At 41.1% G+C, this 26,047-nt stretch overlaps 1 protein-coding gene across 1 annotated transcript in view; it reads left to right on the forward strand.

The window, feature by feature from the left end:
* cttnbp2nlb (CTTNBP2 N-terminal like b) overlaps positions 1-26,047 on the forward strand; it is an 85,386-nt gene that overhangs the window by 12,478 nt on the left and 46,861 nt on the right. The window contains exon 2 of the mRNA XM_020512467.2: positions 12,074-12,179. Within this exon, the coding sequence (XP_020368056.1) occupies positions 12,081-12,179 (99 nt within the window). The 5' untranslated portion in view covers positions 12,074-12,080. The remainder of the gene's footprint in view (positions 1-12,073; positions 12,180-26,047) is intronic.

Raw genomic sequence — 26,047 nt, forward strand, 5'->3', positions numbered from 1 at the left:
CCACTTCCTGTCTGTGCTGCAATATTTCCTCTTGCATTCTTAAATTTTTCTGAGGAGCCTCTTCAAAAATACTAAATTTCCTTTTGAAAATCCAAAAATCTTTATTGCTGTATTCCCTTTGCTTAATCAATTACTTTAGAAATTCCTGTGATGTTTGTCATACATGACTTGCCCTTAACAAACCATGCTGACTGTTGCTTTTTAAATGTACCCTATTTCATTTTGGATTCTAAGAGTTTGCACACTGACATTAGATTAACTGGTCCACCCACACCCTATGTTGGTTCTGTTTTAGCCACCAACAGAAACCCGAATGGATCAGGGTCTAGTTAAAATGAAGGGGGCAATATAGCCCTTCCAGTTCTGAATGCTGTAGTTTTATACTGCAGACGATGCTGGCAGGGTGTGTTTAAGTATGTAGATAAGGCCCCAGTGATATTGTCATGGCTGACTGCTAATTTTTTAAAATTCATTTTTGTGGGATGTGGGCATTGCTGGTTGGTCAGCATTTATTGCCCGCCCCTAGTTGCCCTTGAGGTGGTGGTGGTGAGCTGCTGCTTTCCACCTGCTGTGCGTTGACCCCCCAATGCTATTAGGGAGAGAATTCCAGGATTTTGACCCAGCGACAGTGAAGGAACGGCGATTATATTCCCAAGTCAGGGTGGTAAGTGGCTTGGAAGGTGTTACCATATTTGCTACCCTTGTCCTTGTAGATGGAAGTGGTTGTGGGTTTGGAAGGTGCTGTCTGAGGATCTTTGGTGAATTTCTGCGGTGCATCTTGGAGGTAGTTCACACTGCTGCTACTGAGCCTAATGGTGGAGAGAGTGGATGTTTGTGGTGCCAGTCAAGCGGGCTGCTTTGTCCTGGATGGTGTCAAGCTTCTTGAGTGTTGTTGGGGCTGCAGTCATCCAGGCAAATGGAGTGTATTCTATCACACTTCTGACTTGTGCCTTATAGATGGTGGACAGGCTCAGGAGAGTCAAGAGGTGAGTTACTCGCCATAGTATTCCTAGCTTCTGACCTGCTCTTGTAATTACTGTGTTTGTGGTGAGTCCAGTTGAGTTTCTGGTTAATGATAACCCCCAAAATGTTGATAGTGAGGCTTTCAATGATGGTAACACTGTTGAATGTCAAGGGGTGGTGATTAGATTGTCTCTTATTCATGATGTCGTAGGTGGGCATTTGTGTGACGCGCGTGTTACTTGCCACATGTCAGCCCAAGCCTGGATATTGTCCAGATCTTGTTGCATTTGAATGTGGACTGCTTTGGTATCTGAGGAGTCACAAATGATGCTGAACATCATGCAATCATCGGCGAACATCCCCACTTCTGACCTTATGATGGAGGGAATGTCACTGAAGATGGTTGGACCTAGGACACTACCCTGAGGAACTCCTGCAGAGATGTCCCAGAACTGAGATGACTGACCTCCAACAACCACAACCATCTTAGGTGTCCGGTAGGATTCTAACCACCAGAGAGTTTTTCCCCTGATACCCAGTGATTCCAGTTTTGCTAGGGCTCCTTGATGCCACACTCAGTTGAATGCAGCCGTGATATCAAGGGCTGTCACTCTCACTTCACCTCACCTCTTCAATTCAGTTTTTTTGTCCATGTTTGGGCCAAGGCTGTGATGATCCTTTACTGATGATCGAGAGTAGACTGGTGGGACGGTAGTTGGCTGGATTGGACGTGTCCTGCTTTTTGTGTACAGGACATATTTAGGCAATTTTCCACATTGTCGGGTAGATACAAGTGTTGTAACTGTACTGGAACAGCTTGGCTAGGGGAGCAACAGGTTCTGGAGCACAAGTCTTCAGTCCTATTGCCAGAATATTATCAGGGCCCGTAGCCTTTGCAGTATTCAGTGTCTCCAACCGTTTCTTGTTATCATGTGGAGTGAATCGAATTGGCTGAATGCTGGAGACCTCTGGAGGTGGCTGAGATGGATCATGCACTTGGCACTTCTGGATAAAGATTGCTACAAAAGCTTCAGCCTTATCTTTGCACTGACGTACTGGACTCTTCCATCATTGAAGATGGGGATATTTGTGGAGCCTCCTCCTCCAGTGTTTTGGTTAATTGTCCACCACTATTCACCACTGGATGTGGCAGGACTGCAGAGCTTAGATTTGATCCTTTGGTTGTGAGATCACTTAGCACCGTCTATCACTTGCTGCTTGTGCTATTTGGCGTGCAAGTAGTCCTGTTTGCTATAGTACACTCATCCTGCTACCACAGTCCCATTTTGTTGGCTGTTTCACCACTAAGTTCATTGCCTGTGTTGCTCAGTAACTAGTCAAAAGGAGTGGATATGGCATGGGGTAACTTGCCTGGAGCGCATGCAGCTTCATCCATGTGATTGTGTCCCAACTGCTTTGTAACACTAAAACTGTATGTTAAATTCTAATTAGTTTTGAACATTGGAACAATAAGGCAATTTGCAGGCAGAAGAAATGTTAATCAAAAAATGTGGCGAGTAGAGGAACTACAAATTTGAACCTTGGGTGGAAAAGTGTAGAGAGGAATTCTAGAGCTTGGTGCCTAGGCAGCTGGAAACATGACCATGTGATGGAGCAATTAAAATTGAGAATGCACAAGTGATCAGTGTTAGAGGAATATAAGTAATTTGGACTTTTAAAAAATAGCTGTTCAGCTTTTCATGATTCAGTGCAATCATGGCTGATCTTTTATATTATCTTCCCACACCATCTCTGTATCCTTAATCTCCTTTTGTATTTAAACAAAATCTCTCTCTAAAATAAACTTAATAATTTGAAAATGCCCAATCTTCAAGGATAGAGAATTCTAAAGATAACAACTTCTTCAAAGTATTGTTATTCATCTCTGGCCTAAATGACCGATTTCTTATTCTGAGATTGTGGTCTGTAGTTTTTGATAGGCCAGTCAGGGGAAACATCCTTCCAGAATCTGCCCCATCAACCCCCTTTTGAAGGCGATAACCACATTCTTGCAATGCCAGGAAATGGTCTCTTGAGTCTTTGCATGCCATCTGATGCTAGTAGTCCAGATGTATCAATTACTTTAAAATGTTTTTAAAAACTTGCAAACAGCTGTGTCTTAATGAAATTCTGCCACTGTCACATTATCATCTAATGGTTGTGTGGATCTTCGCACGAATCACACTTACTTTCAGGCTGTTTACAAGCCTCTCTTGGAAGCAGTATTGCAGGCAAATTTTGTTTTCAATGAATATTATTTCTTCCTAAGCAGGATTTACAGTTAACCAAGGCAGCAATCTAGTTCTCATCTTATTGAGTGGTGGGTATATGCTGCACTAATTCTAGAATGAGAGGTCATAGCTTTAGGATAAGGGGTAGCAGATTTAAAACAAATGACAAATTCTCAAAGGGTCATGAAGCTGTGGAATTGGATGCTGGCACATTGAGTAAATTTAAGAAGAAGACAGACAAGTTTTTAATTAGTAATGGGTTGAAGGGTTATGGAGAGTGGGCAGGAAGGTGGAGTAGAGGCCAAGATGAAACCAGTCATGATAGTATCAAATGGCAGAGCAATCTTGAGGGGCTGAATTGCCTACTCCTGATCCTAGTTCTTATGTTCTAATTCACAATGTTCTCATTTCAAAATCTGACTTGTCTTCACTGGACCTTCTGAGATTGGGGAAAAACTTCTTTGCACCTAGGAGAAGTTTGTAGGGCTGTAAGAGGTTGAGGGGACTGTGATTAATTGGGTGGTGCTTTCAATAGCATGATGTGCTGAAAGGCCTTTTTCTATGTTGTCTGATTCTAGATTCATCCAACTTAATGGCACGCATTCCAAAACCAGTGATTCCTATTAAGCAGAGGTTATTTGTTAGATGCACCAACTTTCTCTGTTGCTTTGCTACTATCAGACACACTGTTCTTCCCCTCCCCACTGACCTGGTTCCTGAACTAAGTCAGGAAATGCATCTCCAAATTAAAATATTTTCAGGTTATTCACTGGAGAATTTTAGTCTAGAATTAAGGTTAGGTTTAAACTTAATTCGTTTCAAATTTATATGCATTTAATTGCGACCAGAGGTTTCAGAGTTGCACTTATTAAGTTTACCAGTGGTCTCTACGATGAATTAATCAAGTTCCTCATGCCTAACTAAAAGGTTTGTATTTAGTCCTGAAAGAGCAGAGAATTTGTCATTGAGGACTCTTGTAGTGCAGTGGGTCTCCAGGCCATTAGGTTCCGGTTTAAGTCCTACTTGCTCTAGAGATGTATGATAACATCTCTACCAATTACTTAGTTCAAACGTTTCCAGGTGTTTTAAGCAGCCATTGCTGTTTCAGCAAGCACCTGGATTCTTGCAAGTAAAATTTGGAGTTTTGCCAAAATATATTTTTAAAAATTGCAGAATTCTTGAAAAAGACATTATATTTATCCACAGAGCCACTGCATACTAGAAATGTTTCTAAGTAGTTACCGCCATAAAGGCCCAAGTTTCAGTTGTGTTCGGTTCTGAGAGGTTTAGCCCATCAATTTAGTCGAAGAGTTGACAAGTCCATGTATACGAAAGGTACAAATTGTTTTTAATAAAACTGCCAATAGTAAAACTGTACTAATTTAAAAACAACAAAGAATGTTTAAAAAAAACAGATAAATTAAAGTATGAAAGAAATCTAGCCAGAAATATAAAAGCAAATAGTAACAGTACAATGTAGATTTACAAGAATGACACTTGTACTTTAGGGGTTAAGTTATGAGGAAAGATTATACAAATTGGGCCTGTATTTTATTGAATTTAAGTTAGGGGGCTGATCTGATTGAAGTCTTCAAGATATTAACTGGAAAAGACAGGGCAGGTAAAGAAACAGTTTCCACTGATTGGAGGCTCTAGAAGTAGGGGACATAGTCTAGAAATTTGGGCCCAACCATTCAGAAGAGATGTTAGGAAGCACTTCTACATAAAAAGCATTATAGAGCTTCAAGTTCTCTTCCACAAATGGCAGCTGATGCTGTATCAGTTTTAAATCTGAGATAGATAATAGCTTTGCTTAACAAAAATTTAAGGGATATGGGATATGGGATGAAGGCAGGTATATAGAGTTAGGCCACAGGTCAGCCATGACCTAATTGAAAGGCAGAACAGACGAGCTGAAAGACCTATTCTTGGTCGTATGATTTATATGGATTATTTAGAAAGAGGTTTTTTTAAAAAATTAGTCCTATAGAAAGTGAGTTCAGAGAATAAAAGAAAATAGAGATGGCAGTAGAATTCAACAACTATTTTGCATCAGTCTTCACTATTAGAAGATACTAGTGATATCCCATAAGAGCAATATACACTATGCGTTATATATGGAGGGAGGAACTCAGAACAATGAAAATCACCAGAGAAGTGGTACTGAGCAAATTGTCAGAAAAGGTTTAGCATATGAAAACCAGGAATGGCAGTTGCCTTGTGAGAGAAGGTAGGACAGGCAAGCTTCTATCCATTGGAATTTAATAGGGTAAGAAGTCACTGAATGATGTACTATTGCTGCTTGTTCATATGTAGTGCAGTTCCATGCAAGCAACAATCTATACAAAATAAGCACTAGATTGACAACGTACAAATATTAATCTAGATGAAAACCACAGAGGAAAGGGAATACAAAATATATTTTTAAAACAGTTTAAACCATCATAATGAAATTTCTGAAATTTAATATAAAAACTTGCACCTTCAGCAGTTCTGATCTGTGGTGTCAGGCCAAAAGTATTACTCATGTTTCTGGAGTGAGGTATCAGTCCAAGATGTTTGAACTCGGGCAAAAGTGTTGATGATGAGCCAGGATTGGCACCTGCCCATCCAAAGCCAATGCTTCAGATGCCACACTTGTATGTAAGCATGAAATTTACAGCATATTTATATAATTAATACAAACTAGAAACTGGAGCATTCTCTATTACACTCCTCACTTGTGACTTGAAAATGGAGGACCAACTCTGAGGAGTCGGGGCATGAATTACTTGCTGCACAATACTTAACTTTTGATCTGCTGTTGGAGCCAGAGTATTTATATGGCTTGTACAGTTCAATTTCTGGTCAGTGTTAACTGCTAAGATGATGACAGTCTGGTCTCAGTAGTGATGATACTACTAAATGTTAATGGACAACAGCTAAATTCTCTCCCGTTGAAGGTGGTCATTGCCTGTCACTTGTGTAGCACCAATGCTACTTGCCACTTAGATTAAATTTTATTGTCATGTGTACAGGAGTACAGTGAAAAGTGTACAGAGTCGCCACTCTCCAGTGCCATCTTAAATAGTTAGAATTAAAAACAGAACCAAAATTAAAGAAACAAACAAAAGGAAAAGAAAATGTCTAGATCACCCTCCTCGCCATTGAGTCTTGAGCCAGGCTCACCAATACCATTTGCACTGGACCCATCAAAGTTGAATTTGCCACACTCCAGAGCTATCACTAGCTGGGCCCACCTTGCTGACACCATTTTGGAATCCGTTGAGGTACAAAGCCTCGATGTTGTCCAGGTAATTCTTCATTTTGAAGATGGATGGCTTCAGTATCTGGCGAGTTGCAAATGGTGCTGAATATTGTGCAATCATCAGTGAATTCCCCTACTTCTGACCTTATGATGGAGGAGAGAGGTCATTGAAGCAACTGAAGATAATTGATCTAGGGATACTGCCCTAATGAATTCCTGCACTGATGCCATAGAGCTGGGATGACTGACCTCCAAAACCTCTTCTTTTGTAATAGGTATGGCTCTAACCAATGGGCAATTCTTCTCTAATTTTGCTTTGACTCCTTGCTGCCACATTCGGGTCAAACGCAAGCTTGATTTTAAGAGCAGTCAATCTCAACTACCCTGTGATGTGCAGCTCTTTTATGCATATTTGAACCCAAGTTATAAAGTGCTCAGGAGCTGAGTGACCTTAGCAAAACCCAAACTGAGTGTTAGTGAGCAGTTCATTGCAAAACATGTGCTGTTTGATAACACACGATGATCAGTTTACTGAGCATTGAGGTCAGTCTGGGGTGGTAATTGGCCCGGTTGAGTTTGTCCTGCTGGTTGCATATCTGACATATATTTGGGCAATTTTCTACATTGTCGGGTACATTCCAGTTTTAGCTTGAACAACTTGAGTATTAGGATTCCTGCTCACCATCGAAGCATAACGTTATTTTGCCACAAGTGGAAATCAGCTATGCAGGCATACTTTTGCAGATTTCTGCTACACTGTCAGAGTCAGTCTCCATTACTCTTTTATTTTGCCATTTACCTTAATTCAGCGCTCTGCAGTTCTTCTTGTACTCGGCTACTGAGATGGAATAATATTTGAATGAATGGATGCATGATGTAAGAAGATCTACTGTTTTATTAAGTAGTAAACGGTTCTGTCGTTGCAGAAACAACCTCTATGCTGGCCCAAGCACTTAGGACTGTGTGGCTGTGAAAATAGACCACATAGCTCTGACAAGCCTGAAGATACTATAAATGGTAGTTGAACGACTTCCTGATCAGCCTATATGGCATGTGGTGATTGGAAGAGTGTCAGTGCCAGGGAGTGGGCTGATTTGTGATGTAATTCCATACCAAACATGGATATGGCACCTTATTTGCTGTTTTGGACACTCCCAGGTTAATGCCTTCTCTTAAAACATTCTCCGTTAGATGTGCATTTAGCTGTAGGAGCTGTTCCAGAACCTACTTTGTTCCTCACCTCCTTACCAGGAGCACAAACGATATGTTTTGGCATGCAACTTTCAGGTGAGGTGCTTTTTACTTGATTGTGGGTAAGACGCTATTTAGTGGTTTGATATTCAGCTCATTGGACATGAATCCAAATGACTGCAGATTGTTGATGGTGTGGTGCATTTGAGAATTTTTGTGTGATGAGTAGGAGACAGCATTTGACTCCTGACTAATCTTGACCAATGTAACCTGGTCCTTCAGGCCACAATCCTTGCATTGACCTCGAATGTCCTGAGGTTCTTCAGGTTATATAGCCATAGAATCCTTGTGGAAATAGACTTTTCTTATTTTAGGTCTTCTGAACTAAGGCCTACATTGCTTTTGTGAACCTGGGAGCCTCGCTTTCTGCCTAATGCTCTACTGCTATACTACTACTTCCAAGAAACACTTCTGGAGACCATTCCACAGATTTTCTGCAGCCAGTATGAATTTCACCTTTTGAGATCTACATGCTGGCCTTTAGACCTAGGCTCCCAGCTGAGCATGCAACAAGTCAAGAGAGTTTAGTGCTCAATTTGCATGCTACAATCAAGGAAATGATGAGGCCGTTTCAAATTTGCATGCTACCTGCATAGTATTGTGTGGTGTGGAGCAATTGCATGTCACAATCCCTGTTCCTGCTTTAACTAAAACCAGGGGAAATGCTAATAGATACACCTCAATCAATCACTTTAGTTTTAGATGGCAGATGGCTGGAAAGCTTACATGTGTTTTCAACTTTGTGACAGCCTGTTAAGTTTGTTTGTGTTGAGAGTTCAGACTGAATAATTTAAACTGAATTGAACAAAGTACCAAATCAATTTTTAAAAAGAAAGTACCCTTGTTTAATAAGTAACTTGCCACATGCAGGAAGAATGAATGTATTTAGGATTTTGCATAAGAATAAACTTGTTATTCAATATTTTAATTGTGCTAATACTTGGAGAAGGGACATTCACTGTTTGATAAGTAAATTGTCCATAAGGTGTAGGAGGAGAAGTAGGTGTTTTGGCCCATCAAATCTGCTCTACCATTCAATAAAATCATGGCTAATCTGGTAATCCCCAACTCCATTTTGCTGCCTTATCCCCATTACACTTGATTCCTTTATTGATTAAAAATCTGTCTATTTCAGTCTTGAATGTAAGTAATGGCCATGCCTTGACAGCTTTGTGAGGTAAAGAATTCCACAGATTCACCACTCTCTTGGAGGGAGAAAAGAAAATCCTCCTCACTTTTATTCGCAAATATGCATACCTTACCCTGAGATTAAGTCCTCTGACCCTAGACTCTCCCACAAGGGGAAATAACTACTCAGTGTCTACACTTTCAAATCCCTCAAGAATTTATGTTTCAATAAGACTGCCTCTCATTCTTCTAAACTCCAATAAGTACAAGCTGAAGCTATTCAACCTCTCCTCATACATCAGTCCCACCATTCCAAGAACCAGTCTGGTAAATGATCACTGTACTTCCATAGCAACAGCACTCTTCACAGATAGAGACTAAAACTGTTGGCCGTTCGGAAAGAGACCTTTTTATTCCTACTTTTTGTTTCCTGTCTACCAACTAGTTTTTTATCCATCTTTAATATACTACCCCTAATCCCACGTGCTTTAAGTTTACATGCTTTTATGTGAGATTTATTCAAAAGCCTTCTGAAAATTCACATAAACCATATCCGCTGACTCCCTTGATCAGCTTCGAAGGATTCCAGTAGATTGGTCAAGCGTGATTCCCCTATTGTAAATCCATGCTGAGTCTGTCTGATCCTGCCACACTTTTCCAAGTGTTCTGCTATTAAATCTTTTATCTTTTTTTTTAAATCTGTTATGTTTCATTACCATCCCTGCTTGGAAAATGATCACTATTCCGTCAGGGCTGGTGAATCAAAATCTTGAAGCTCCCTCCCTAGTAGTGTTCTGAGGGTACTTGCACCAAATTAGCTGCAGCTATTCAAGTCAGAAGATCACCAGTGACTTCTCAAGGACAACAAGGGGTGGGTGAGCAATAATTGCTGACTCAGCCAGCAATGCCGCATCTCATGAATGAATAAAAAGCATGGTGTTGTTCTGCAGATACTATTAATGTATCTGCTACCACTGGATTAGCCAAACCAGGGTTCAATTCCAGCCTTGGCCAACTGTCAGGCATTCTCCCTGTATCTGCCTGGGTTTCCCCTGGATGCTCTGGTTTCCTCCCCACAATCCAAAGATGTATGCAGATTAGATGGATTAGCCATGCTGAATTGCAGGATAGTGTCCAGAGATGTACAGGCTAGGGGCTTAGTCACAGTAAATGTAGGGTTGTAGGGATAGGGTTGTGGGCTAGGTCTTGGTGGGATGCTGTTTGGAGGGTTGGTGCAGACTTGAGAGGCCAAATACCCTCTTTCCACACTGTAGGGATTCTATTATTTAAAACGAAAGCAAAGAAGGATTAATGGCAGGTACCCACTTCAAATAACTCTTCAGTCCATGTCATATGCTGGGAGAGGTGGCAAATAGCACAACATCCTAAGAGCATTCATCTGTGAAAATGCTACACATTATCACACGTTGGGTTAAAGTCTTTCGACTGCAAGTCTTGTGGCAATTCAGGAAAACTTCATAGGAACTGCCTCTGTTTAAGATATCAGTTTGCCAATATCTTTTTAGAACAGTTACAAGTAGGTAATAAATGCTGGTTTTACTAGTAATACCCACATCCCATGAATGTATTTAAATAAATATATTGGACTGATATCAATGTTGGCTTTCACCCCAAAGGTAAAATAACCTCCCAGTTCTGACTGCCTAAGCTTGAACACAAACCACTTGAGGAAGATGCTTGAGAGCAGTGATACACGTGGAGCCGTACCTGCCTGAGTTCACACTTTTGGGAGAACTGTAGAACTTTACAATACAGAAGGAGGCTATTCAGTACATTTGTATCTGCACTGCCTCCCAAAGAGCGACACAGCTAGCCACGTTCTTCCAGTTGATTCCAGAGTTGAGAGGGTTGGATTATGAGGAGAGACTGAGTAGACTGGGATTATACTCATTGGAATTCAGAAGACTGAGGGGAGATCTTATAGAAACATATAAGATTATGAAGGGAATAGATAAGGTGGAGGCAGGGAGGTTGTTTCCGCTAGCAGGTGAAACTAGGACTAGAGGGCATCGCCTCAAAATAAAAGGAAGCTGATGTAGGACTGAGATCAGGAGGAACTTCTTCATCCAAAGAGTTGTGAATCTGTAGAATTCCCTGCCCAGTGAAGCGGTTGAAGCTACCTCGCTGAATGTTTTTAAGTCAAGGCTAGATAAATTTTTGAACAGTAAAGGAAATAAGGGTTATGGTGAGTGGGCGGATAAGTGGAACTGAGTCTCAAAAAGATCAGCCATGATCTTATTAAATGGTGGGGCAGGATCAAGGGGCCAGATGGCCTACTCCTGCTCCTAGTTCTTATGTTCTGCAGCCCTATCTATATCTCTCTCTATATGCATCATGTTCAAATATATACCCAACTCTATATTTTCACTTTTAAAAAATAATTTTATTTTCCAGGTTTCCGTTCTGGATTCCATTAAATAACTTGTAGTAATAAACAAAATTATCCAACCAGTGTTAAAACTACAGGCTCATGGTTATAAAACTGAAGGTGTCCCATTTGTAATGGTTATTTAATCAGGCACTGGGTTTCAAAACTTTTGGTTCACTTTTTAGAGAACAGGGTACAATGTTGAATCTGTTCCTTTTAAGCCATTAAATATTTGTTTTTGGATCAATATTGTCTCTAAGAAATGCATCTCCGAAATCTCACCATGACTGTTTTTAAAGGTTGTTGGAGAACCAGAATTATCATTGGCCCATTGCTTAACAATGACTGCATTCCAGGCTTCATGAAGCCTAACTGAGTGCCATTCCAAAACTGTCCTGGAGATCTTAAAGCTGGATTGTTAACAATTTTAGACTGAATCAGATCTTGCTCTTCTGTTTAGACAGAAGGACTAATCTTGAAGTTGAGCCTTTGTTCTCTATGAATCAGTTTAGCTTTCCACATGCAGTGTCTGCCAATGTAGCATTGAACAAATGTATTTTCTTTCTGTACTTTGTGAACTGAAAAATATGCTAAGTTTTGCTGTGTTCTTTGGACAACAGAAGTAAATCTCTGCCAGATTGTAGCTGAATTTAAATTTTGTGATTCAACTTAATTGGCTAATAAACTGAATAGTAGTAGATGTTTGATACATTGGTTTCTCTCAGTTACAACTTGGAGCTATTTTCAGGTCATGCTACCTTCAATTCACAGGAACTCTGTAAATCAGGCTTCAGGAAAAACTAAAGGGCAAAGAAAAGTAGGCTAAGGACCATAAATCAGTTAATTAAATGTTTTGTTTTCCAGAGCCAACATGAATTTGGAAAATCTCAGCAAGTCAGAATTGCTGATGTTCTTCAGTGTCCTTGAAGGAGAACTTGAAGCAAGAGATATGGTGATTGAATCATTACAAGTAGGTGGCACAGATTTTAGTCGTCTTTTCCCACATACGTAGGGGCTACAAATTTTATTTTACTTCTCAAAAAAATAATGTCAATGTTTCAGCCTGTTGAGGGCAAACTTATTTATCTTAATTACCATGAATTGTAAATGTACGCCTGCAAGCTAAGCATTTCTTTCTCCAAGGTTGTTTGGAGCTGTCCTTTAGTTGATTTTGTGATGTGTTAAAATCATTCACATTTTGTCAAGAGCGATTTTTAAAAAAAGGCTATTATTTCCCTATCCCAATATGCTGATGGCCCAGCTGATGCTTGCTGCTCACGAGTAAAGGTATTTGATATGCAAATCACTTCTTCTGTGGAGTGTGAAGAGACTGCTTCCCGTTTCCCTTTTCAGATGACCCCCAACGATGTGTTCCACACAAAAGTATCTGTTCCCAGCAAATTTCTTTGTTTGATTCACCATTAAAGAAATGACTGAGGCAAATAGGAAATTCCATTTACGTTATTTATTATGCAACAATCAAGAGGAATTTTGTTCTCCTCTAATGAGGTACATATTTCTGTAATCATACTAGCTCTTCCAGAGTGCATGTGATTGCTCTAAAATATTTCTACTAATGCAGTAGAGATCTGTGGCTGTCTATGGGTTGCTATTTATTTTATGGCCATTTAGTTATGTAGATTGGGGGTGATTTGTCATTGATCCAGGTAGTTGTCATTAAAAACAGGCCTTCAGATTCTTGATTTCTGGCACAAATAAACCTGCTGTGCTGCATTTGATGCATTAGCGTATAAAGTTGATAGCTCATTCAGGACTTCACTGCCTTACAAATTGTCAAGCTGTGGCTAATTGATCAAAAATCCTGGAGGCATGCTGTACCATTGCACAGTACTATTTAATTGGATGTCTAGATGGATCACAGGCGATGTCTTCTTTGTGCTTTAATGCAAAGACGGCCATTATAAGGAGTGGAGTGGTGGTTTGTTGATGTTCGGGTGTGTGCATAGATGAAGGTTAAGGCTGAAAGCTTCTGCAAAACAGGACGGGATACCACAGATGATTGCATTTTGGATGAGTCGCTGGCTTGGGATTTTGATTCTTTGCATTTGCTGTCTACTTCTGCTATGCACTTTAGCAAGTGCTTTTGAAGGAGACCACTTTGCTTTTATTTGGTTGTACCAGGTGCAAAAAACCTGTGCAAGTTTCTCCCAGAACTCAGCAGTCCATATTGAAATCCTAAGTGAGGGCTTCAGAATGCACTAGTCATTTTGTTTGACTGCCATAAGAACACTCCAGTTCTCCATGGAAAATTTGCCTTGGTATGCAAGTGTCAGACACCTCTGGGTAATTAGGGACGGGTGATAAATGCTGCCCTTGGTGAATGACTTTTTAAAAAAAAACTGAAAGACTCGGACTCATAGATATTTACAGTACAGAAGGAGGCCATTTAGCCCAATGTGTCTGCATTGGTCAACAAATATTTGATTACACCAATTCCATTTTCCAGCTTTTGGCACATAACACTTGAGGAAAAGGCAATGCAAGTAATTAGTTAAATAATGCTTAAATGTGACAAGAGTTTCTGGCTCAGTGTCAGTTTCAAACAATAATTTCCAGATTGTCGCCTTCTGAGTGAAATAAACATCTCCTCCTGAACTCTTCTTTCAGCAATCAATGTCTTGCCTTAAGTTTATGCCCCCTAGTTATTGAATCCACTATTAAAAGAAAAATATGCTCTTCCATCCACCCTGTTCTGCCCTTCATAATCCTTATACACCTTTATCATGTCCCCTCCCAACCTTCATTAGTCAAAGGAAAACAACCCTGGTCTATCCAGTCTTTCCTCATAGCTCAGACTTTCCGGCCCAGGCGACATCCTGATAAATCTCCTCTGCGTCCTTTCTAATGCTACAATGTGTCAACCAGAACTGCATGCAATTGTGGCCGAATCATAGTTTTATCCAGTTACAGTATAACCTTGCTGTTACTTTCTGTGCCTCTGTTAATAAAAGCCATAAAAAGATGCCCTCTTAATCATCTTATCTGCCTATCCTACTACCTTCAGGGTCTGTGGATATCATCCCACGGTTTATGGCTATTTTCCTTACTATTTGCTGCCCTACTAATTTTATTTCATTCATGAACTTCTTGATCATACCCCTACTTTTAAGTCCAATGTGCACCACAAGTGGCAAGGGGCCCGGCATCAATCCCTGTGAACCCAATTGGAAATCAACTTCTAGCCACAGACACATTCTTCTGCTTTGCGTCTCTCAGCTAATTTTGGATCCAGTGTGCTGCTTTGCCTTGGTCCCTTTTTCCCCTTTTTCCCCTTTTTTGACCTTTGACAGACCTTGGCAAAAACCTTGCTAAAATCAAATGCATTACCTTCATCAACACTCTTGGTTTTCTCCTTTTTAAAGTATCAATCAAACATGTCTCTTAACAAATCCATTCTGAGTATCACTGACTCATCCATGTCTTTCAATGTACTTGTAGGTATCTTCAGCTACTTACAGATATCAAACCCTGCTTTTCCCAGCATCGTCACAAAATCTAAAGATTTCATAAAAGTGCACAAAACTCTCCTGTCTTTTAGACCCAAGTTGACAACATGATGTTTCCCTGGACTTAACAATTACTATTTATTACAAACGATAGATTCTAGGTACAGGTCAAACATTGTGAACTGGCAGTTCAAACTGTAACCCCCTTTGTAAAACTCCTCTGCACGCATAGACAGAAGTGGATGTCATGGATGGATGGAAAGGCATTTCATTGGTCCCTCTTCACTTAGATGATCCTTTTGACTGGTTCATACTTGTAAAATCACTGGCTTATTGGTTAAAAACAACAGCTTATGGCAACTGATAAGGGAAATAAACTAGTTAACCTGAGGTGCATTTTTCTGCAGTGAAAGACAGCTCCTTCCCTCTGAGGTCCAGTGGTTTCTGACACAAACATGCACACCCACCAGCTATTCACTTATTTGGGAGCCAGTCAACGTTGGGGGCAGGCAGATTGTCTTTGCCATTAAAACTGGTCACGATTCCCCAGATAATCAGTTTCCATTTTCTTTGTGCTGTTTGCAAGGCCTAAGATGTCGCCTGCTTTGGAGAATAAGTTCATTATGTATCGTGTGTCTAGCTCTGAACCAGTAACTAATGCATATTGATCAACAAATAGGAAATCCTGAAGCATGTCTTGGAAACTCGGTCTTGGCCTTCAGAAATGATGTATCAAGTTCTCAGGAGAGTTGTCCAATTTAAACCTTGGAGTTATGGTTGCAGAACTACCACCATAAGATAAACAGCAAGTCATAGGTTTACTGGTAAAAGTTTATCTTAAGATCTTAATAGAAACAAAATGTATGCTGATCATAGAATATTTGACTTATCCAAAAATTTTATTGGTTAAGGATATTTTTACTCTTGTGTGGTATTGTGTAATAAATATGAATGGGAATTTTCTATTTATTCATCTTTCCTCTAGATACATTTGTATACTGGTCCATTCTATCGAACTGGTAAACTAATGCTAATTTGAGATCTGCTTTTGAGATATTTACATTTTTGTTCCCAGTAGTCATTTTATTAAAGCGTGATCAGTAGCTGTTCACTTAAATTAGATGCAAATATAATTAGACATTGTATGGGATAGCATGAGAAATTATGGTTATGTGCATGGACAAGATGACAAGGGGATCAAGTAGGCCATATGTCTCATTTATAAGAGATAACACAGTGTGGAGCTAGAGGAACGCAGCAGGCCAGGTAGCATCAGAAAGTTGACATTTTGGGTCAACTTTCCTGCTCCTTTGATGCTGCCTGGCCTGTTATGTTCCTCCAGCTTCACACTGTGTTAACTCTGACTCCAGCATCTGCAGTTCTTACTACCCCATATGGCTCGTTAAAACAGTTTTGTTTCTGTTCATACCTATGTTCCATGATTTTTCTTTTGAAAGCTGAATATCCATGGACTACAGTATAACGTTGAAAACTCTGAAATTCTACTGTTCTGCTAAAGGAGCAGGAACTGACTATATTCTATTTCTGTGAGTGTTACGTTGAGAACAGTATATAAAAATCCAGTGTAAGCAGCATCCTACAGATTTCAGCAGAGTGGAACTTTTTAATTGAAATATGTTTACTTGTTTCAGCCAGTTGTCTTACTTTAGCTCTTGCTGATCTTGGCATTGTAGAGACTGGGATTAATGTAGTTATGAGTCACAGTGCAAAAGTTACCGATTATTGCCGTTATGCTCCAGTTGCTGCAGCCACTTGGATTTATAGCCCAAAATATACACTGATTTACTATTGATTTTACTGCATATCTATATATAATATTTATTTCGTCAAGGTCTAAAGCGTGTCCCAGTTCACAGCCCAACTAGCTAGAATATAGAAATTGCCAAAATGTTGGTACAGATATGATGGACGGAATGGCTTCCGACGGTGCCATAAACTTTTCAGTTCTTTTATGTACAGTGTTGTTATACTATGATGAAAAGTCATTGATGTAAAAAAGCTTTGGTTGGGTAGAAGTTTTCAGTCAGGAATTTTCACGCTCGGGCACCAAGAGTGTGTGTGTGTGTCTTGCTCTCATGCTCTCACTTGACTTAGAAAGGTAGACATTCTGACTAGCAACAGTTTAAAATGCCCAAGAGCAAAAGTGTTTTTAAAGCTGTTACATTGGCATTCTATGTTCTACCCAGCAGTTCTGCAAGTTAATACTGTAATTTTTATCAACAACAACCTGCCTTCATATAACACTTCACAGGATCACTAAGCAAATAAGAAAAAGAGGAAACGGAAAAGGTTTGAGGAAGGGTCACTGGACTCGAAACGTCAACACTGATCCTTGGAGGCAAAAGCAGAAGTTGCTAGAAAAGCTCAGCAGGACTGGCAGCATTTGTGAAGAAAATAATCAGTTAACATTTTGGGTCCGTTGACCCTTCCTCAAAAGCCACTGACCCGAAACATCAACTCTGATTATTTTCTTCACAGATGCTACCAAACCTGCTGAGCTTTTCCAGCAACTTCTGCTTTTGTCTCTAAGGATGTGTGTTGGATCCCTTTTAACATTTTGATAATAAGGATGGATTGTTTAAAATTTACATAGATGATTTGGAGTTGGAGACTAAGTGTGTTGTGTCAAAATTTGCAGATGACACTAAGGTGAGTGGTAGAGCAAAGTGTACACAAGACCCTGAAAGTCTGCAGAGGGATATAGATAGTCTAAGTGAGTGGGCAAAGGTCTGGTAGATGGAGTACAATATTGATAAGTGTGAGGTCATCCATTTTGGTAGGAATAACAGGAAAATGGACTATGTTTTAAATGGTAAAAAATTGCAGCACGCTGCTGTGCAGAGGGACTTGGGTGTCCTTGTGCATGAATCGCTAAAAGTAGGATTGCAGGTGCAGCAGGTAATTAAAAAGGCAAATGGAATTTTGTCTGTCATTGCAAGAGGGATGGAGTTTAAAAACGGGGAGGCTATGCTGCAGCCGTATAGAGTCCTGGTGAGGCCACACCTGGAGTACTGTGTGCAGTTTTGGTCTCACTGGAGGGGGTGCAGAGGAGATTCACTCGGTTGATTCCAGAGTTGAGAGGGTTGAATTATGAGGAGAGACTGAGTAGACTGGAATTATACTCATTGGAATTCAGAAGACTGAGGGGAGATCTTATAGAAACATATAAGATTATGAAGGGAGTAGATAAGGTGGAGGCAGGGAGGTTGTTTCCGCCAGCAGGTGAAACTAGGACTAGAGGGCATCGCCTCAAAATAAAGGGAAGCAGATGTAGGACTGAGGTCAGGAGGAACTTCTTCACCCAAAGTGTTGTGAACCTGTGGAATTCCCTGTCCAGTGAAGCGGTTGAAGCTACCTCGCTGAATATTTTTAAGTCAAGGCTAGATAAATTTTTGAACAGTAAAGGAATTAAGCGTTATGGTGAGTGGGCGGCTAAGTGGAGCTGAGTCTCAAAAAGATCAGCCATGATCTTATTAAATGGCGGGGCAGGCTCGAGGGGCCAGATGGCCTACTCCTGCTCCTAGTTCTTATGTAATAGTATCAGATTTTCTGAAGATAACATAAATGGTGTGCTAAACGACAGTGTCACACAGTATTAAAGAGATAAAAATGTTAGCATCAATAAATGTGAAATGATGTATTTTACTGACAAAGAACAGGATTGTACACCGAACTAAAATTCTTAGAAGTGAGCAACAAATGAAAAATTTTAGTACCTTTCATATTGCCTATGAAAATCTCACCAGCTTGTTCATAGAGACAATACAAATAAGGTGGTGATGAATGTGCAGTAGGCCTTAATTAGTTTGAATTCTCATTCATTGCTCTGTTTGTGCACACACAGTGGGCTAAATGGCTTCTTTTTGTGCAGTGACAGTTCTGAAGTAGAATTGTGCAACATGTATATTAGAAAAAAGGAATTGGAACTATGGAAAAGATTAAACGGATCTATCATTGTGACAGCAAAGATGAGAAAGAGAAGTTCCTATATTTATAGGAACTCTGAAGTAACAAATGTTAAGGGAGGAGTTAATCAGAGTGCTCTATTTTTTAAGGGGCAATAATAAGCATGATTGATTCAGTAAGGAAAAAGGACATTATTAAAATAAAATTGAGGCCTAATAGTAGTTTAGTTGTTTTTATGAAAAAATAGTCTCCAGTAAATGTAATTAAGCAACGTTAAATTAAGAAGAGCAGACAGCAGCACTAGAATTAACGTTTTAAGGCATGTAGAAGTATTTTTCTTAGATAAAAGGTTCATAGAGTAAGAAATGCTTCAGAACTGAATATTAAAGTTGTCAATCACAGTCTTCAAAATGGCACTAAATGAGCACCTAAAGGGCAACAAATATATATAGAAAGCAAAGAACCAAGAAGCTGCAATCTGAATATGAAGTTTCTCTGTGGACCCAGTAAATAAAGACACATTCATACATAGGATTCCTGTGAATTTTACATGATCCGCACCGCTGGTTGCCTTTCCCTATGCACATTAGAATATTTATTCATCTTGACAATGTCGTCTCTATGGTGATGATTTTTAAACTACAAGTGACAGCAGACCAATAGCTAGATGACGTTAATGAAAACCACTCTTTTCTTCGCATTCATATGCACTGTGTAGGTCTTAAGCAGTGTTCCTGTGTTTTAGTTCAAAGTGCAAAAAATACATGTGAATATCAAAATGCATCCTTTATCTATCAGTTGTCACATCTATGTTTAATAATTTTATTTTGCTTGGTGTACTAGTTTTGATCAAGTTAATAAATTATAATATTGAGCACACCACTGGAGCAAAATATTCCTAAGTTTGAAAACTTAACTGTGCAGTTTAGCATCTTGTTTTTAATGTGTATGCAAATAACATGTTTAGCCTCCATTTATGTTATCAAAGCAGTGATTTTTCACTGCTCAGTAATAGTTCCTGCTCTAACTCTGCAAGTTTTGTTCTCTAGATGTTTTTAATTAACCTGTACAGACATGTTATGACACATGTCCAGGGCGAGTAGGACTTGAACCCAGATCTTCTGGCCCACAGGTGAGAACACTACCACTGTGCGCCAAGAGCCCTGAACTCATGTTCTATGGGCTTGGTACAGATCTCACTCTATCAGTGTTAGTTATTCACCTTGGTGTGTAATCATGTAGTGTGATACACGTTTTTTTTTTTTGCTCCTCATTTCAGGTAAAAGCAAAAATGTTATTCCGTGACTACCGTAACATTTTTAGTTCATGACTAGACATGTTTGGCTAAAAGTGATGGTTAACTCACTAATATTCATAGAGTTGGGTCAAAGTGAAAATACCGTGGCTTATTATTATAATAAACTTTAAATTTGGGCTGTTATGGTAAACTTGTGGCAGAACCCTAATAATTTGGCCTCTGAACTGTCAATTTATTTCGAAGGAAAATGAGACCAACTTGTGATATTTCCTTTAAAAGTAATTTTAATGTTTTAATTAATTAGCCTAATTATTTTTAAATTGCAGGCTAATTTTCTCTGTCAGATTAATATCTGTCTTAATATAAATTTAACGTTTTTAATAAACATTCTTGCAAATGTAACATTTCAGACTTATGGTTCAATGATCGAATGGAGTTTGCGTCAACATTAAGAATCATAGAACATAGAATCCCTACAGTGTGGAAACAGGCCCTTTGGTCCAACAAGTCCACACCGACCCTCCGTGCATCCCACCCAGACCCATCCCCTTATAACTCACCTAATTTACACATGCCTGAACACTACAGGCAATTTAGCATGGCCAATCCACCTAGCCTGCACGTCTTTGGACTGTGGGAGGAAACCGGAGCACCTGGAGGAAACTCACGCACATATGGGGAGAATGTGCAAACTGCACAGAGGCTGGAATCAAACCCGGGTCCTTGGCGCTGTGAGGCAGCAGTGCTAACCACTGAGCCACCATGCTGCCCCTAAAGTTGCCTTGTTTACCAAAATATGGTGAAATATTGTTTTCTTCATACAAAATGAGAGTGAGAACTTTAAGAACCACACAGCAAAATAGAAACAGATTGATTCCTTGGGTAATAAATACAAAATGTTGCAAATGCTGGAAATCTAAAACAAACACACAAAATTCTGGAGAAACTTTGCAGGTCTGATAGTATCTGTGCAGTGAGAAACAGAATTGTCATTTTTTGAGTCTGATGTGAGAGTCGCATCGAACTCAACATTAACTTTATTGATCCCAGAATAATAAAGTAGTTGCATGAGGTGAGATTGATGAGACTGGGCCTGTGTTCTCTGGAGTTTAGAAGAATGAGAGGTTATCTAATTACAAAGTTCCTAAAGGAGTAAACTGATTAATGCAGAAAGTATATTTCCTCTGGTAATGAGATCTAGAACTAGGGGATATAGTCTCAGTCTCAGGGTGAAGGGCAAGTTGTTTAGGATTGTGTGTATATGTGTGGGGTGGTGGGGGGGTGTGGATTTCTTCACTCAAAGGTTGGTGTATCTTGGGAATTCTCTGTCCCAGAGAGCTGAGACCTCAGCTATTAAGTAAATTCAAGACAGTGATAGATTTCCAGTTACTAATGGCATTAACGGTATGAAAACATTGTGGGGACAAGGAAGATGATCGCCCATAATATGTAGGTAGATCCAATGCTGTTAGGGAGAATGTGTATGATGCAGACTGCCATCACTAAGCTTTAGTGGTGAAGAGAATGGGAGTATTAAATGTGGTTGCTGGTGTTCCTATGAATCTGGCTTTGACCCGGATGGTGATAAGCTCTTTTGGTATTGTTGGAGCCATAATCAACAAGTTAAGCGGAGAGTATTTACCATAGAGAAAGACTTGGTGGGTGATGAGTCTGGGGAAGGATATGTAGATAGTTTGGGTCATATTGAGATCAAAAGGGAGGAGGTATTGGGGGGTCTTGAAAAACATTAAGGTAGACAAGACCCCAGGCCTGATGAGATCTACCCCAGAATACTGAGAGAGGCAAGGGACGAAATTGCTGGGGCCTTGAGGGAAATCTTTGTAAACTCACTGGCTACAGTGGAGGTCCCAGAGCATTGGAGAATAGCCAGTGTTGCCCCTTTGTTTAAGAAGGGTGGCAAGGATAATCCAGCTATTTACAGGCCAGTGAGCCTTCCGTCAGTGGTAGGGAAATTATTGGAGAGGATTCTTTGAGACAAGATTCACTCCCACTTGGAAATAAATGGGTGTATTAGCAGAGGCAACATGGTTTGGTGAAAGGGAGGTCGTGTCTCACTAATCTGGTTGGATGATCAATGAGGATAGGGCAGTGGATGTTGTCAAAGGCCTCACTGAAGTCCGTGTAGACAAGGTCCCTCATGGCAGGCTGATACAGAAGGTAAAGTTGCATGGGGTCGGAGGTGAGCTTGCAAGATGGATAAAAAACTGGCTCGGCCATAGAACACAGGATAGCAGTGGAAGGGTGCGTTTCTGAATGGAGGGCTGTGACTAGTGGCGTTCCTCAGGGATCAGTGTTTGGACCTTTGCTATTTGGAATATATATAAATGATTTTTAGAGAAAAATGTAACTGGTCTGATTAATAAGTTTGCCGATGACACACAGGTTGGTGGAATTGCGGATAGCAATGAGGACCGTCCAAGGATACAGCTCGATATAGGTCGGTTGGTGACTTGGGCAGTGAGATGGCAGATGGAGTTTAATCCGGAAAAATGTGAGGTAGTGCATTTTGGAAGGTCTAATCCAGATGGAAAACATACCGTAAATGGCAGAACCCTTAAGAGTACTGATAGGCAGAGGGATCTGGGTGCACAGGTACACAGGTCACTGAAAGTGGCATCGCCGGTGGAGAAGGTAGTCAACAAGGCATACAGCATGCTTGCCTTCAGCAGCCGGGGCATTGAGTTTAAAAATTGCCTGGTAATGTTGCAGCTTTATGGAACGTTAGTTAGGCTGCGTTTAGAATATTGTGTTCAATTCTGGCCGCCACACTACCAGAAGGATGTGGTGGTTTTGGAGAGGGTACAGAAAAAATTTACCAGGATGTTGCCTGGTATGGAGGGCATTAGCTATGAGGAGAGGTCGGAGAAACTTGGGTTGTTCTCACTGAAATGACAGAGGTTGAGGGGCGACCAGATAGAGGTGCACAAGGTTATGAAGGGCGTGGACAGTCAGAACCTTTTTCACAGGGTGGAAGATTCAGTTACTAAGGATTTAAGGTGTGAAGGGCAAGGTTTAAAGGTGATATACAAGGTAAGTTTTTTTACACAGAAGGTGGGAGGTGCCTGGAACCCGCTGCCGGGGGGGTGTGGGGGGGGAAGGTTAGTGGAAACAGATACGATAGTGACTTTTAAAGGGCGTCTGGGCAAATACATGAATAGGATAGGAATAGAGGAATATGGTCCCCGGAAGAATAGGGGGTTTTGGTTGTGACAGGCAGCATGTCGACGCAGGCTTGGAGGGCAGAAGGGCCTGTTTCTGTGGTGTAATTTTCTTTGTTCTTTGTTCTGTTGCACCATCACATTCCTAACTTGTGCCTTGGAGATAGTTTGGGAGAAAGGTGCATTACTTGCCACAGAATTTCTAGCCTTCCTCCTCTCCTTGATAAGCACAGTATTTAAATGGCTGGTCCCATTCACCTTCTGACCAATGATAAGTTCTAAGATGTTGAAGGTGGGGCAGGTTCAGCGATGATCAGAGTTCCCCCTCTTCTGGCCGTGCAGACATCTGGAACTGGAAGTCAATGCCGTGATTAGCATCAGATCACCATGTTTGGACCCTCGAAGTGACTGAGTGCACATGTATAGCCACACAGCTTAGAGAGAATGCTGGTGATGATGATGCCATTGAATGTTAAGGAGCAATGTTTAAATTCTGTGTTATTGGAGATGCTGATTGCCTGGTACTTGTGTGGTGTGAATGTTACTTGCCACTTATCAACCCAATCCTTAATGTTGTCCAGGTCTTGCTACATATTTTCATATATAGAATCCTCACAATGTGGAAACATGTCATTTGGCCCAACAAGTCCACACCAATCCTCTGAAAAGCATCCCACCCAGACACATCCCCCTACTTTATCCCTGTAACCTTGCATTTCCCATGGCTAATGCACTTAACCTACACATCCCTGAACACTATGGGTAATTTAACATGGCCAATCCACCAAACTTGCACAGCTTTGGACTGTGGGAGGAAGCTGGAGCACCAGCAGAAATCCACAGAGACACAAGGGAGAATGTGCAAACTCCGCTCAGACAGTCACCCAAGGCTGGAATCAGCACCAGGGACCCGGACTTTTGAGGCAGTAGTGCTAACCGCTGTGCCACCGTGTGAGCACAGACTTCTGAGGTATCATGAGGGTGTTGAACATTGTACAAGTGCTAGCAACCTTCATAGAGGGAAGATCTTTAAAGAAGCAGCAGAAAATAGTTTGGCCTAGGAGTTACCCTGTGGAACTCCTACAGTGATGTCCTGCAACTGCATTTATTGGCTTCCAACAACAACAAAATCTTCATTTCTGCTACATACGATTCCAACCATTGGAGAGATTTTCCTGCCAATTCTATTCACTCGAGATTTATTATTGCTTCTTGATGCTAGACTCGGTCTAATGCCTTCTTAGTGTCAGTGGCAATCTCCCTCATCTCTTGTTGAGATCAGTTCTTTTGTCCATGTTTGAACCAAGGCTGTAAGCAGTTCAGGAGCTGTGCTGACCCTGGAATAATCCATCTGAGCATTGGTGAGCAAGTTATTGCAGTTTAAGGTCCTCTTAAAAGCACTGGCAAACTCCTTTCAGAGATAGCAAGAACTGCAGATGCTGGAGGCAGAGACAATACAGTGTGGAGCTAGAGGAACACAGCAGGCCTGGTAGAGGACACAGAACTACACCTCCTCTCACCCACCCTCATGCAAGAATACGATCCCTTATTCCCAATTCCTCCACCGCATCCGCTCCCAAGATGGAGCAAACCATTCCCGGACATCCCAGATGTCCTCCTATTTCAAGGGTTGCAACATTCCCCCACTCTGGTAATCAAAAGTGCCCTCAACCGCATCTCTTGCATTTCCTGCACTTCTGCTTACAAACCCTCTCTCCTCAACAAAAATAAGGACAGAGTCCCCTGATCCTTACATACCACCCCACCAACCTCCGCATCCAGCATATCCTCTTCCGCCACCTGCAATCCGACCCCACCACCAAAGAGAGATTTCCTCCCCACTCCCTATCTACCTTTCACTCACTCTGCGACTCCCTCGTCCAGTCCACATTCCCCACTAACTCTGCCACAACCAGTACCTTCCCTGCAACCGCAGGAGGTGCTACACCTCCCCTCTCACCTCCATCCAAGGTCCAAAACAAACTTTCCATATCCAACAAGGGTTCACCTGTACTTCCTCCAACCTTGTCCACTGTATCCGTTGCTACCAATGTGGCCCCCTCTATTCGTGGAACATCTGTGTTCTGTACACAGTAATCAATAACACCTTCCGGTCGCTAACCATTTTAACTACCCTGCCCCCCCAACCCCCCCCCCCCCCCCCACCATGTCCATCTTGGGCCTCCTACAGTGCCACAATGACACCACACGCTAACTGGAGGAGCAACATCTCGTATTCCACCTCAGGAGCCTGCAGTCCGATGGCCTGAACATAGAATTCACCAGCTTTAAATTCTCGCCACCCTGGCCTTGTCCCACATCCAACCCTCCCACTCATCCCCACCTTCTTGACCTGACACAACCTTTCCATCTTCTTCCCCACCTATCTGCCCCACCGTTCCCACTGAACAATCTCCACTATCCCCTACCTGCATCCATCTATCACCATTCCACTTACCATGCCCCAGCCCACCCCTCAGTCTTCCCTCTATTTATTTCCCAGCTCTCTTTCCCCTCCCCAGTTCTGATGAAGGGTCCTGAACCAAAACGAAACTCCTTCCATCACTTTGCTGATGATCAGTGATAGACTAATGCATCAGTAATTGCTTGGGATGGATTTGTCTGGCTTTTTTGGGCACATTAACTTGCACGTTTTTCCACATTGTCTACTAGATCCCAGTGTTTATAGCTGTATGGGTGCAACTAATTCTATATCATAACGTTTCAGTATTTCAGTCTTTGATAAAATGTCTCAAAGCCAAATGTTTACAGGCTTAGTGGCGTTTGAGGAATACATTAAACTTTGTTTTAAAATTACTTTAGCCTTGTGACAGTACAGAGTTTCTGTAGTGTGAGACAATCACCATTGTGCAATCAGAGATAGTAGGAACTGCAGATGCTGGAGAATCCGAGACAACAAGGTGCAGGGCTGGATGAACACAGCAGGCCAAGCAGCATCATAGGAGCAGAGAGGCTGACGTTTCGGGCCTAGACCCTTCATCAGAAA

The sequence above is a fragment of the Rhincodon typus genome, chromosome 25 (assembly GCF_021869965.1).
Source record: "Rhincodon typus isolate 14 chromosome 25, sRhiTyp1.1, whole genome shotgun sequence".
In the NCBI taxonomy this organism is placed as follows: Eukaryota; Metazoa; Chordata; class Chondrichthyes; order Orectolobiformes; family Rhincodontidae; genus Rhincodon; species Rhincodon typus.